Here is a 12,352-nt window from a genome sequence, read left to right as displayed (position 1 = left end):
GAGAATGTTGACACGAGACGTGCTTTGGCGTTGTGAAATGGGCGGTACGCGTCTAATGATGTCAGGCTCAGGGGCAGGGGATATGATTTAGTGCCACAAACGCAGGTCACCCAGGGCGATGCGGCAAGTGATAGGATTATCACAAAATGGCTGCACCCTGCTGCCTGATTTTGCTTCTGTTCAAGAGACGAAAACTCGGGTAAGGTGCATAGGAAATGTTTGTACATTATGGCTAAAAGCACATGGCCGACCCATAGGGACAATAATATTTTTTGACCAAACTATTCCTTTAAATGATTGTGGCCATGTCAAAATTATTTAAATTAATCTGAAGGATAATCCGAAGGACAAAGCAATATAAATTCTTAAATTATTGATACCAACTGCACCGGTGACCAGATCACATATTCCTCGGTTGAAGAAGAAATGCACTCAGCAAACACTTAAATAGCGGTGCACGGAAAGGATATCAGTGCTGATATTATGCACGTTTATCATCTATGCATGCACATTAAATTTCGGTATCATTGCTATAAAATTGACTTTTATTTTCTTATTCTGGATGAAAATTGTTAACATCAATCCAACCAAATGCTGAAAGGGCCAGCAGGCATTCCGGTTATGAAACTGTGCAACCATTTCTCCAACCATCATCATAAATCAACTAAAAAATAATCATGAGTACTCGAGTAGGCAATGGTTGGACCATCAATCTAAAAAAGTTTGAAAAAAGTCCAAAATGTATGGAAATGTATAGAACTCCTGCACGTAAATGCAAAATTAATGCGAGGAGTGGTGAGCGAGGAGTCTTACTGTGTTTTGTTCTTTAAATTATTTATAAAGCACTCCGATCCCATATTAAATGGCGCACTTTACAGTGGATAATAAAAATACAAAGAAGATAAAAGAAATGTTAAATAAGAAAATACAATAAAGAACGTTTTTTTAATGAAAACAAAAGTAATGTTTGCAATCATGATATGAGAAGAATATTCTAATATATTATAATTTCTAAGCTCATGAATTATGTGTAGCAAGAAGGAAATGATCACTTAAACAAATGGGTTTTAGTGATCTTATAAATGTAATCAAATCTTGATGCCAATGGTTTCTAAGCTCAAAGGGATTTAGTTCGAGGTCAGCAGTGTGGTAAGAATTTGACAGTAATTCCGTTGCCACTATATTTTTGGGTGGTAAGGGAATGACCAGCATTTCCAGTTCTCCACTGAATTCCAGCTTTGACCTTGATGTGAAGGATTTACTGCTAACATTATGCGTAATGCTGGAGGTAAATGCTCCACTTCAAGGCAAGCCAGCAACCAAGTCAATGAAAAGAAGATCTCCACTGCCTACTGAACATACTGAACGTCATGCAGCACATGAAAGAGCCAACTCACAGGAAAGGGAATCTCCCCAACCTCACCATTCCAACCTCCATTACAGCTCTCCTATCGCCATGGGCATAATTTTAGGGGGGTACAGGTGTGTTTGTCTCCCCCAACCTTTGTGGCACACCATTTGTCCCCATTCATTTGGAAGGGGCACCTTTCCTTCAGATGTCATGTCCCCCCCCCAAAATTTCAGAAAGGTTACTCCACTGCCAATCGTGTTCAACTGGTCAGACTGTCTGACCATCCCCTTTGATATTAGTCACACCACACCAGTCAAGCAAACCCACGGGAAACCCTGCAGTCCCCAAGCTACATCACTGGGAAACTCAGCCTCTCCAGAGGCCTGTGATCCACCAGAAGTAAAGACATGTGCAGACTTGAACTATGCTGCTGCAGGAAGAAAAGAAAAGAAGGGCAGGCCTTCTCTGCCTACGCCCCAAGATTCCGGAATCTCCACCCATCCACACCCGACTAGCCCCCTCACTTCTACAGTTCAGGAAGTAACTCAAAATCCTACTCTTTAAGGAATGTCTCCTCCCTAACCCATAGGTCCATACACCGTCAACTCCCCACCATACCTGAGACTTGGTGATCTGATCCCCACTATTTCCTCCCCTGGTTACTTGTAGATCCATTGCTGACAATTGCCCTCCCTCCCCCATTGTTAGATCCCAACTCCCTTGTTTCTCTGCTGTCTATCCTTGTTCTCCCCCCTATGATTGTAAAGCACTTCAATACTTCCCAAAGTTAGATCCACGCGCAATAAATACAATAATAATAATAATAATAATAATAATAATAATAATACTGATAATGATAATGATAATTGATAATGATAATAATAATACTAATAATAATAATAGTAATAATAATAATGTCAAAAATTGGAACATTGCGACCTCAAATTCAATGCTTTAGTGTATCTTGCTTATGCTGCTCTTGGAAAATGTCAATAAAGAGTGAATTTAAAAAATAAATAATAATACATTTGTGGATTTACCACAGCAGAATTACTGCTCGAGGTAATTCTGCCCAAATCCTCTTGGAGTCCTATGGACTTCAAAAGTGGGGATTTACACCGCTCTTTCATCATTCATAATCTCATGGTAAGCCTTCCTGACCAAGTGGCACTAATGGTAAATGAGTTTTATGGTGATATGGCAGATTTACTGCCAAATTGCCACCAAACTTCTAATGATGCCAAAAGAGAAGCAAAAATTTGGTAAGAAAAATAGTTCCAAAATAAGGTATCTTTGATCCACACTTCTGGTTCTGTGGTCCCCTCCAGACAAATTAAGCTTTTTGTGTCAAATAAGGTGGCCATCATATGACAAGAGCCTTGAATGTAATGCAGCTGGGTTTATACAAACACACCTGCAAACTCATTCGGCTGACTGAGGGAACACCCTTGATTTATCTCTGATCAATAGTGCACCCAGGATAATCTTGTCAGGGTCTGTCCCCAGGGCTCTATCCTCTAACCCTGGTTTTCCAACATTTACTTGGCCCCTTTGGCCCATCTGATCTCTACCTTCTCTAACTTTCAGTGTTATGCGGCTGACACTCAGCTTTCCTTCAGGCTCCCCTCAGCCTCCTGTCCACTCTTGCTTATTTCTGTCTATCCACGATTCAGGATTGGTGCGCCTCCAACAATCTCTGCCTTAATGCCAGTAAGAATGAGATCCTTCTCGATGGGAACCCTGCTCTCCCTCTTTCACTCTGGCCACCCGGCTTGGGTCCTCTTCCATCGCTTTCCTGTGAGGCAAGAAACCTTGCTGTCATCTTTGACTCCACTCTCTTTTTCTCTTCACTTCTCAGACGTCGCCAAGAAGTCCCACTACCAGCTGCACCACCTCAAAGGGACTCTCCCCTTTCTCACTTTCCACCAGAAGCTCACTGTCTCCAGAGCACTGGTCCTCTCTAGGCTGGACTACTGCAACAGCTATTTTCTTAATCTGCCTTTCTCTACTCTCCACCCTCTGCAACTAATCCAGAACAGGACAGCAAGACTTACCCTTGGCCTCAAGCCCTGGGACCGTATCGCTCCAGCCCTGAAATCTCTCTACTGGCTCCCAGTAGCTGCAAGGATCAAGTTCAAGACCCTTTGCATTGTCCACAAGGCTTTCTGGGGCCAGAGCCTGCATTACATCCAACGCTCTCTTCCAAATACCTTCCATCTCGAGCCCTACGCTCAGCTACCTCCAACTCTCTAAGTTTAGGCACTTCTCCAGGCAGAGAGTTGGGGGTAGATCTCTCTCCTCTGCAGGTGCCTCCCTCTGGAATGGCCTCCATGCCCCTCTCAAACTTGAGCCGGACCACCTGAAGTTCCAGAAGCAGCTCAAATCTTTCCTCTTCTCCTCTACTTTGTCTCTCTCCCTCGCCTGCTGACCTACCGGACCTACCTGACCTGCCTGTCTGCTGTATCGACTGGTTACTTGGCTACCCTCAGAGTCTAACTGGGTACCAGGCTCTTCCTTGATCAGTCACCCTTGCACTGCCTCCGACCTACCAACAGTTAGGGGCTGTAACTGTAACCCCACAATCCCTTGTTCTCCTTGCACTACCCAGAGCCGCGCTGCCTGGGCTGCACTTACTCAGAGCATTGCTGCCATTTTCCCCTCCCCTCTCCCTTGCACTTCCCCCCTACTTTTTCCCTTGAACGTATCGTTCTCGCACTTACACGATCTGAATGACACAAGGCCTAGTAAGATTGTGCCTAGAAACACTTGTGTACAGGCGTGTTATAAATTACTTAACATATCATAACAGATCTTAGGCAGGGATTCTCTGCAAAGATGTTTATCCAGTGAACACTCACAGAAAAGACACTAGTGATGAAAACTGCATGCATGCGAAACACCACGGTATTCACGCTTCTGTGCATAATGCCAGAATCATGGCGGAGGGAAGCAATGGCCAATGAACGTCAATCAAACCTTGACAGTCCAATCCTGGCCTCAACACCCTGTACACATCCTCTACCATAACCATTTGTGGGTCTAATTATGACATTACAGTCTAGCGGCATAGCCAGGATTGTCTAACAAGTGGGGCCTGAAGCTAGTGACAATAACATTTGTAAATGCCACACTGTGCTGCAGAGTGGGCATTTACAGATTGGGGGTGGGGGATCTTGCTTGCACAGACCCTACTCTGTCTACACCTCTGCATCACACATGGTTATTTCAGAGCATTGTGCTCGTCATGGCGTAGCGCAGGTTATTCTCTGACATACTGGAGTTACTTGACAATTCTGATGTCATCAGAATCATCCAACCTCTGCAGCATACCGGATCTATTAGCCAGTTCACATGTTTCTCCGGTGATGCTGCAGAAATGAGGAAACTCTACATGCAGGCCCACAACATGCAGCAACCGAGAAAAACTGGCTCATGCTCAGTTGTTGTTGGATACAACCTACTTGACCATCAAAGGATGGATGTCAATCAACTGGCTATGTTTGAATGCGGCCAAGACAGAGCTTCTGTTGTTTGGCCCAAGACTCACAAGAGTCAGTCTTAGTAGTACTCCAACTTTACTATTGATGGTAGTCAAATAAAGGTTGTGCCTAAAGTTAAGACTCTTGGCACCCACATGGAGGAAAGTTTAGACTGCAATTGCCATGTAGCTGCCATTACAAAAAACACAAACTATCACCTGAAGGTGCTCCGACAGGTTGCACCTCTGATTTCGATAGAAAAGCAAACTAAACTTGTGAGGGCAGTGATCCTCCCGCGTGTGGATTACTGCAACGCCTTACTGGGAGGTGCAAACAGGTCAGATATTCAAGAGCTGCAAAAAATTCAGATCTCCGCTACACGCATCATCTTTCAGATGAAACGGTCTGAACCAACTACCGCAGCTAGGAAAAGACTACATTGGCTACCAGTGGCAGCTCGTATTCAATTTAAGCTGTTAACGATTTGCCATAAATGTATTTTTGGGAATGCCCCAGTGCACTTGAAAGCTTGAGTAAGCATATATCATCCTCAAAGAAACTTGAGATCTGCTGAGAGCTTTTTCTTGAAACAGCACCAAGTTAAACGTGCCAGGGGCTCTGCCGCTAGTTGTAAGAAAAACCAAAAATCATCTTGAATTCAGAAAGCAGCTAAAAACAGTGCTTTTCAACCAGTATGACTGATTCTTAGTAGCCTGAGCCTCATACTCCTGTCTCTTTGTGCCTGGATTCCTACGGGCTTTGGCGCGATACAAACAAAATAACATAACATAACATTTGTACATACATTTGTCCATATTGTCCTATTTTTATCTCTGCAGTGAGACGAAGGAAAGTCTTAGCTGTCGCTAGCATGGACTTGCTCCACATCACACCGCTGTTGTAATGATGTGTATTGGCGTTTCACATCTTCACTATTTGTCAAACCATTGTGTGCTTTGCAAACCCCTTCCTCTATGTGGCTCCAAATGACATATTCCCTCTCTTTGCCTTGCACTCAAACTGCAGGTTTCACTTCCGTGTGCATAAAGTTCATTTGTGCAGGTTACGGCTGAGCGGTGATTGAATACGCAACATGCCATTGTCACACCTCTACCACTTCTTGTTTTTACACATCATGAAAGTGGAAGGTGCAATCGTGAAATTGATCATATCGTTGCAGCATGTAAATATGACCAATTTGCGCTTGAAAATGATTGGCTGGTTTTCGGTTTAGGTTTTAGCATGTTGAACATGCTGGCATGTTGTTAGGCGAATCCCCTAGCTAGGATTTCTTTGAAACATACATGCAGCCCATATTCCTGACGTGCACCTGTGGACCTGTGCAACAGCTCATGTGTGCTTTTGCCACCACTATGTGCTGGATTTTACATTGGGTACAATGGTACGGATACTCGGGAGGATAGCTCAGTGGCAACATGCTCGCCTTGGAAGCAAAACAACACGGAGCAGCACAAGTTCGATCCCCTAGTCCCTGCTTAGAAACCTCTCGGTGTTAACGCACTATAAATAACCTATCACACAATACAACTGGAAGGCTCCACTGATATGGAGATAAAGAGGATGATGGCATTGGATACAGGTTAGGATGGGCACTGCGGGCCCAGTCGTATTTCATTTGTGTTGGTGTATCCAGTGCTGTGCTCCTGTTCAAGCTGTATTCCTGTGATTTTTACACAATCAGACCTTCCTAATTGCACTGGCTTGTCATTGGGTCTGCATCAGTGATTCCCTCCACTGCTGCCTTCGGATAAAATAGAGTCTTCTCAGTGTATTGAGGCAGCTTCTGAAGGCATCTGACTGTCACAGGCTGTGAGTCTGGTGGGTGGGTGGGTGTCACATATGCATATTAACTTGTACATACAATTATCTAAGGATGTCTGGGCATTGGGGGTTGGGCATGCACATTAATACCCTTAGACAGAGACCCAGCTTCAACTCACCTTCTAAAATTCTTAAAGGCTCCCTGTTTGGGGAGAGGATACATTTTCTTGACAAAGGAGATGAGTACGTAACTTGGGTACTTCCACTTATTTATTTTTTATCGGGGGATCTATCTGTGGGAGACTGGTTACCCCTCCCTTATTAAATAATTAGCATAAATGCTCACACTTTCAGAATTACAAAACCGTCAGCTATCACTTGTGTGCCTGGTTCTAGAGAAAAGCTGAATCCTACAGAGCTAACATCGCTCACTAATTTTCTGATAAAAAGCGCATCTTTATTTGTAGGGTGTATTACGAGTCTTACACATGGCTTTACCAATCAACACAAAACATTACCTCTTGTAAACACATAGGGCCTCATTACACGGTAGGCGGAGGACCAAGGTTCTATTAGCACCTTGGTCCATGCCGGTAAAATACCAGCACCGCCTTGGTGGAAAGGGGAATTACCGCCCTATTCCAAGGTTGGCGGTGTGGTAATTCCCCCTTCCCCCATTGCTCTTCCCCATTCCCATTTTTGCCCCATAGGGCTCTATGCGAATGGGGAAGGCGCTAATTACGGTGCCGCAAATTGCGGTACCGTAATTAGCACCCTGGTCCCTTTGCGGGTTGGTTTTTAACGCCTGCGAAACAGCAGGCGTTAAAGTACCTACCCGCAAAGGGACCTCGTAGTAAGGCGATAAGGGTTAACGGTCACCGGTACCATTACCAGTGACTGTTAACCCTTACCGCCTTCCGTGTAATGAGGCCCAAAGTGTTAGGGAGACATACATAATGATAACACGTTGCTACAGATGCAGCAGTTCTACACACATAATTGTGACTTGGGGCTAGTACGCAAGTGATTTTTATCATATTTTCACTAGCATGTGTCGGTAAATAAGCGTACAAAGATTCCATAATGTGCATGGCTATTTTCTGCCTGATACATTGGGGGTCATTACAAGGTTGCCTGTCCGGAAACAACGGTACCGGTAAGCTTGCTGGTACCGTTGTTTCCGGACTGGCAAACTACGGGTTCTGCAAGCCGGTGCCTTTTCGCCCGCCAGGTCTGATGTGGTGGGCATAACAGCATCCGCCTGCAGAGCTTGGCGGATGCACCGGCACCATTCATGAATGGTACCGGTGCATCCGTCCTCCCCATTCCCATTGAGTCCAATGGGACTCGAATGGGAATGGGGAGTCATTTTTACTGGCACCCTGCAATGGGGAATTACCGGGACTGCTGGGGCTGTAATGCCCCGGCAAGTCCACATTGCCGGGTGCCGGTCAAAAAATGACTCTGGCGGCAGCTGTGCCGTTTTTACCGGCACGGCTACCGCCTTACACAAAATGAGCCCTATTATTTTGTAATCACGATCATGCTTTTTCCCATTTTATAAATACATCAGTTTCCAGGTAACCTGGTAAGTTTATTATGATTAATCACAATTTAGCACCAATGCAATACAAATAAGGTAGAGAAATTGTGTCCATAGTGCAACCCTAAATCCTGTATTTGCTCCAGCAAGTGACCCCTATATGAGTCTAGCCCAGTGTTTAGTGGCAAGCTAGGAAATCTCTAGAAATACCCAAAATATTCATAGGCCCTTTCATGGCTGATTACATTTTTCATGAGGGGCGCACGTCCAACGCCTGAGATTTAAACGTATGTGAAAGTGCTTCCATGCACCCCTTGAGGGTTGGTTAGAACTGGGCAGTAATCCTTGGGACCATACCTGATTCTGGAAAATAGTTTTCATGAACTTATAGACTTCTGATCTAGAGGAGCTATAGGTGCCCTCTCATGGCAAGGACAACAACAGAATCACTACCTGAATCAGCTCATCCGACCCCCCATCCCACCACTGGACTGGGTTTCAGATTCTTGACCAGGTCACGTCAAATTGGAGAGAAAGGGCAATTAAGGGAAAGACCACAGGCAGCTTATCAAGAATGCACAAAGTGTCAAAACCAATGAAATCTATATGCTGCACATATAGCCCCAACAGTATGACAATTAATTTCCTGGCATTTGCAGCCATTTAGGATCAGACCTGTAAAGTCAACATACTCCGCTGACAATTGAAAGCAATATAAAAAATTGGCCTGAGCGGCCTAAAATATTCAGATAAACTAGGAAGTGTATACATCATAAATATAACTGGTCAAGTGACCCAAATAATCCTTTGGGCACATATGTGGCCGGTTTTTGGAATGGAATAGAATGTTTGGCTGAAATACCAATCAAACCAGCACGGTCTGATCACCATGCCATCGCTTCAATCTTTGGAATATTTCAGGCAAACAGATAACAAACATACATAAACGTAGGCAACACCCTTTTTAGACAGGAATCCCATAAACTGCCCTTCAAAACTTCTCCAGAGAAGTGCCCCATTGCATCTGGAAACTAACACTACTGTCATGGCTACCCCACCTGATGCTTACAACAATGAAATGATTATCTAGAGGACATGCACATGGAAAAAAGAATATATAAACCAGTGAGTCAGAATCAGCTAGGCGATTCCCCCTTCAGCTTTAACAAGCGAAGGTTTGCCATGGTGTTCTGGGACAGTAATGGAAACATGGCGATGGCATTCTAATGAAGAAGCTTAAGCATCATTTGTATAAGTCACCTTAAATTGTACCTTGTGATGATGCAGAGAACTAAAAACGTGTATTTGAAAGAAAGGCTAATAGAGGCCACTTGCCAAACTAAAGAGACTTTCACGTCATAAATACATTTAAAAAATCGGATTGCCACCAGGAGGGTCATTGACATTTCAAAGCAATTATGCAATATATTGTGGGTGTGTTTGTCTCAAAAATAGCAGTGAACCAAAATATATTGCATGAAAGAGCTGCAGACACATTGCCTGCCCACGATTTCGGGTGCTTATGTAGCCTCTTCCCTCCGCCGGCCCTAATAAACCCACAGAAAATATCACACCTCTAAATGGTAATTTTTGTTTGCATTTTATTTAGTGATTTGCCTTTGAATCAAACCTTTCACTATTAAGCAACGAGTTAAATGCAATTCAAAATATATCACATTAGCATTACATTGACATTACATTGCTGTAATCAGATGTATACAAAGAACACGATCATATTAGAATCAGGTACAATTTCTATTAACAATCTTATAGTAGCTAAAGAAAGAGACACTTGATAACCCACCAAAATCCTAATCCATAGGTCAGTTTAGGTAATAAAATGTACATCTTGGAAAAAGTTAGCAAAGCATGTCTGCCTTTTTGCTGCTCAGATGGTCATTCTGTGACCACAAGGGTTTCACCGACCCCAGGGTACCTGCAGAATCTGCATAGCCTCAGGGCTCTTGCAATCTTGTTGCATGCCAACAAGATTTCATTAGTTGGAAGCAGATGAAACCTTAATAGTATTCTATGCTCTTACTTCATGTTGAGAAAATTTTAAAAATAAGGTTACACTCAATTTCACTGATATGCTAGTAAAGTTTTTATTTCTTATAGTACCTTCCCCCATGGAGATCCAGAACGGCATTCCTCTCCATGACATGGAGGGCTACGAACCTTGCAGGGGCCCCCGTAGCAAGGTTTGGTACCGAGAAAGGGGACAGGGCATTATCTGTATGTTGCACGCCCTGGCCAAGAAGGAATTTTTTAAACCTTTATTTTTTTTGCCAACCAACACGCTGGCCTCGGCTCATGCTTGCTGTGTGAGTTACTTGAATCTTATAACAAGCTCAAATCACTCTCTTGACCTGAACCAGCCCAAGCCTCGGAGGGCTCACCCACCACTACCAGTGGTACACATCCAAAGTCAGAGGAGGCTGATTAACATCAGAGTAGGTTCCTAGGCCTGGGTACTGATCTATTCAAACCTCTGCAGTGGTGTCAAGAGAAGGCAGGACAAAATAGAGAGATGCAGCCCTGTAAAGGCCTACAGAAGGCAACCGACATAGCACTGACCATGGACCATCCTGTAACCACATACAATCATGTGACAAGGACATGTGATCTTTAAAGACAGGGCCAGGGGTAGCCAACCTGCCACGTTCCAGATGATCTTGCCTATTAATCAAATTATCCCTCCCACTGATATTCTGGCTAGAGATGATGGGGTGTGTAGCTCAAAACATCTGGAGGGTAGCAGGCTGGCTACCCCTGGACATTTTTTTGTATTGAAGGCGCACTGAACAGCCCAGAGAATCTCACCTGAATTACATCTTTTTGGGCTGAATGAGTTCCAGATTGATGCAAGGCCCCGCTCACTCACATTTCTTCGAAATGTCAGTGATAGCATGACCTGTGACGGTCTTCTTTGCTTTGAGTACAGGGATTATTTTGTTATTAGAGCCAAGCGCCAATCATACAATGGTTTAGTGAACGAATGCAGGTTTGCACCAACAATTATTATTGTCACAGTGTTCATCAAATAATAATCTAATCTATTTTATCCAACAGCATAATAAAAGGGCCAGATGTATGTTTGTCCTCTTTGTTTGTCTGGTGCAGTTATCGCCTGTGGTCACCGCTAGAGGGAGCTGCTGCCTTAGGATATCTAGAGACAATGCCAATTCACATCGCTTCGCCTGTTGTCACGGCTAGAGGGAGCTATTGCCTTAAGATATATATTGGTCCTACTGTGTCAATGAAAACCTGCACGTGGCCCATGTACGTTGGCTTTCACACTAGTATGAACTATATCACCTAATGCCTAATAACAGCGCAATGCACATTTTCTTCATATTCTGGACTCCAACTCTTTAGATGAGGAGAATTAACATAAGCAATTATTTGCTTATTCCTGCATACAATCACATGTAAATGTAGTGAGGATACAGTTTTCTGCCAGTGACAAACTGGCTGTTCTCCCCGCTCAGACATGCGCAGGCTGATACCAAGTTGCAGGCACAAAGCCCAATTACTTACTTGAATAATGCTGCACCAGTTCTGGGAGGGTGGGGAATGTAAGTCGGGGTGAAATGTAATACCCTCCGCTGTCGAGGGCACGGATCTGATAGTGTTTGACGCCGCTGCCCTGGGACGTGGTGGCATCTACGACGGACAGTGACAGGGCTCCTGTAAGAGAAGCACAGGGAAAAACAGAAATGGCAGGTTACAGAAGGAACCCCAGGGTTTTCTAAGGGCTTTATTATAAGCATAGTGGAAACAGTAAACACACACAGCATAGCTCAGGGGATAAGACCTCGCCTCAAACAAACATGGGGTCAGCCAGTGCTTTAAGTGGGATTAGAAATTGGGAGGGGGCTATGCTCGCCTAAGGTTGGGGGGGTGCTGGTAATAGAAGTAGAGCTGACGCGCACTGGCATTATTACCTTTGATGCACCCAGCCCCTCCGGTTAAACAAAAGAAGGGGCTGGGTGCACCAAAGGTCTGACACCAGTGTGCACGAGCTCACACACAGCAGGCAGACCTTTCATCCAAGGAGCTGGTGGTAGGCAACGCTTTAACCACCAGCTCCTTGAATGAAAGGTCTGCCTGCTGCTGAAGTCTCTGTAAACAGGAGGAGGGCTAGACTGGCCAGCAATCCTTTTGTTTTCGAGTTAAGTCAACTAGCATCATGAA

General features: G+C 44.3%; 1 protein-coding gene across 2 annotated transcripts in view; it reads right to left on the bottom strand.

Moving 5' to 3' along the window:
• The window catches only part of BLK (BLK proto-oncogene, Src family tyrosine kinase), a 679,444-nt gene that overhangs the window by 211,538 nt on the left and 455,554 nt on the right, over window positions 1-12,352 (bottom strand). For both annotated transcript variants that reach the window (XM_069605731.1, XM_069605732.1), the window contains exon 7: window positions 11,696-11,845. In XM_069605731.1, coding sequence (XP_069461832.1) covers window positions 11,696-11,845 — 150 coding nt within the window. The remainder of the gene's footprint in view (window positions 1-11,695; window positions 11,846-12,352) is intronic.

The sequence above is a fragment of the Ambystoma mexicanum genome, chromosome 4p, assembly GCF_040938575.1.
Source record: "Ambystoma mexicanum isolate Mex_15411 chromosome 4p, UKY_AmexF1_1, whole genome shotgun sequence".
Classification (NCBI taxonomy): domain Eukaryota; kingdom Metazoa; phylum Chordata; class Amphibia; order Caudata; family Ambystomatidae; genus Ambystoma; species Ambystoma mexicanum.
Note: the sequence above shows the minus strand (reverse complement) of the source record. Positions and strands in the feature narration are given on the sequence as shown.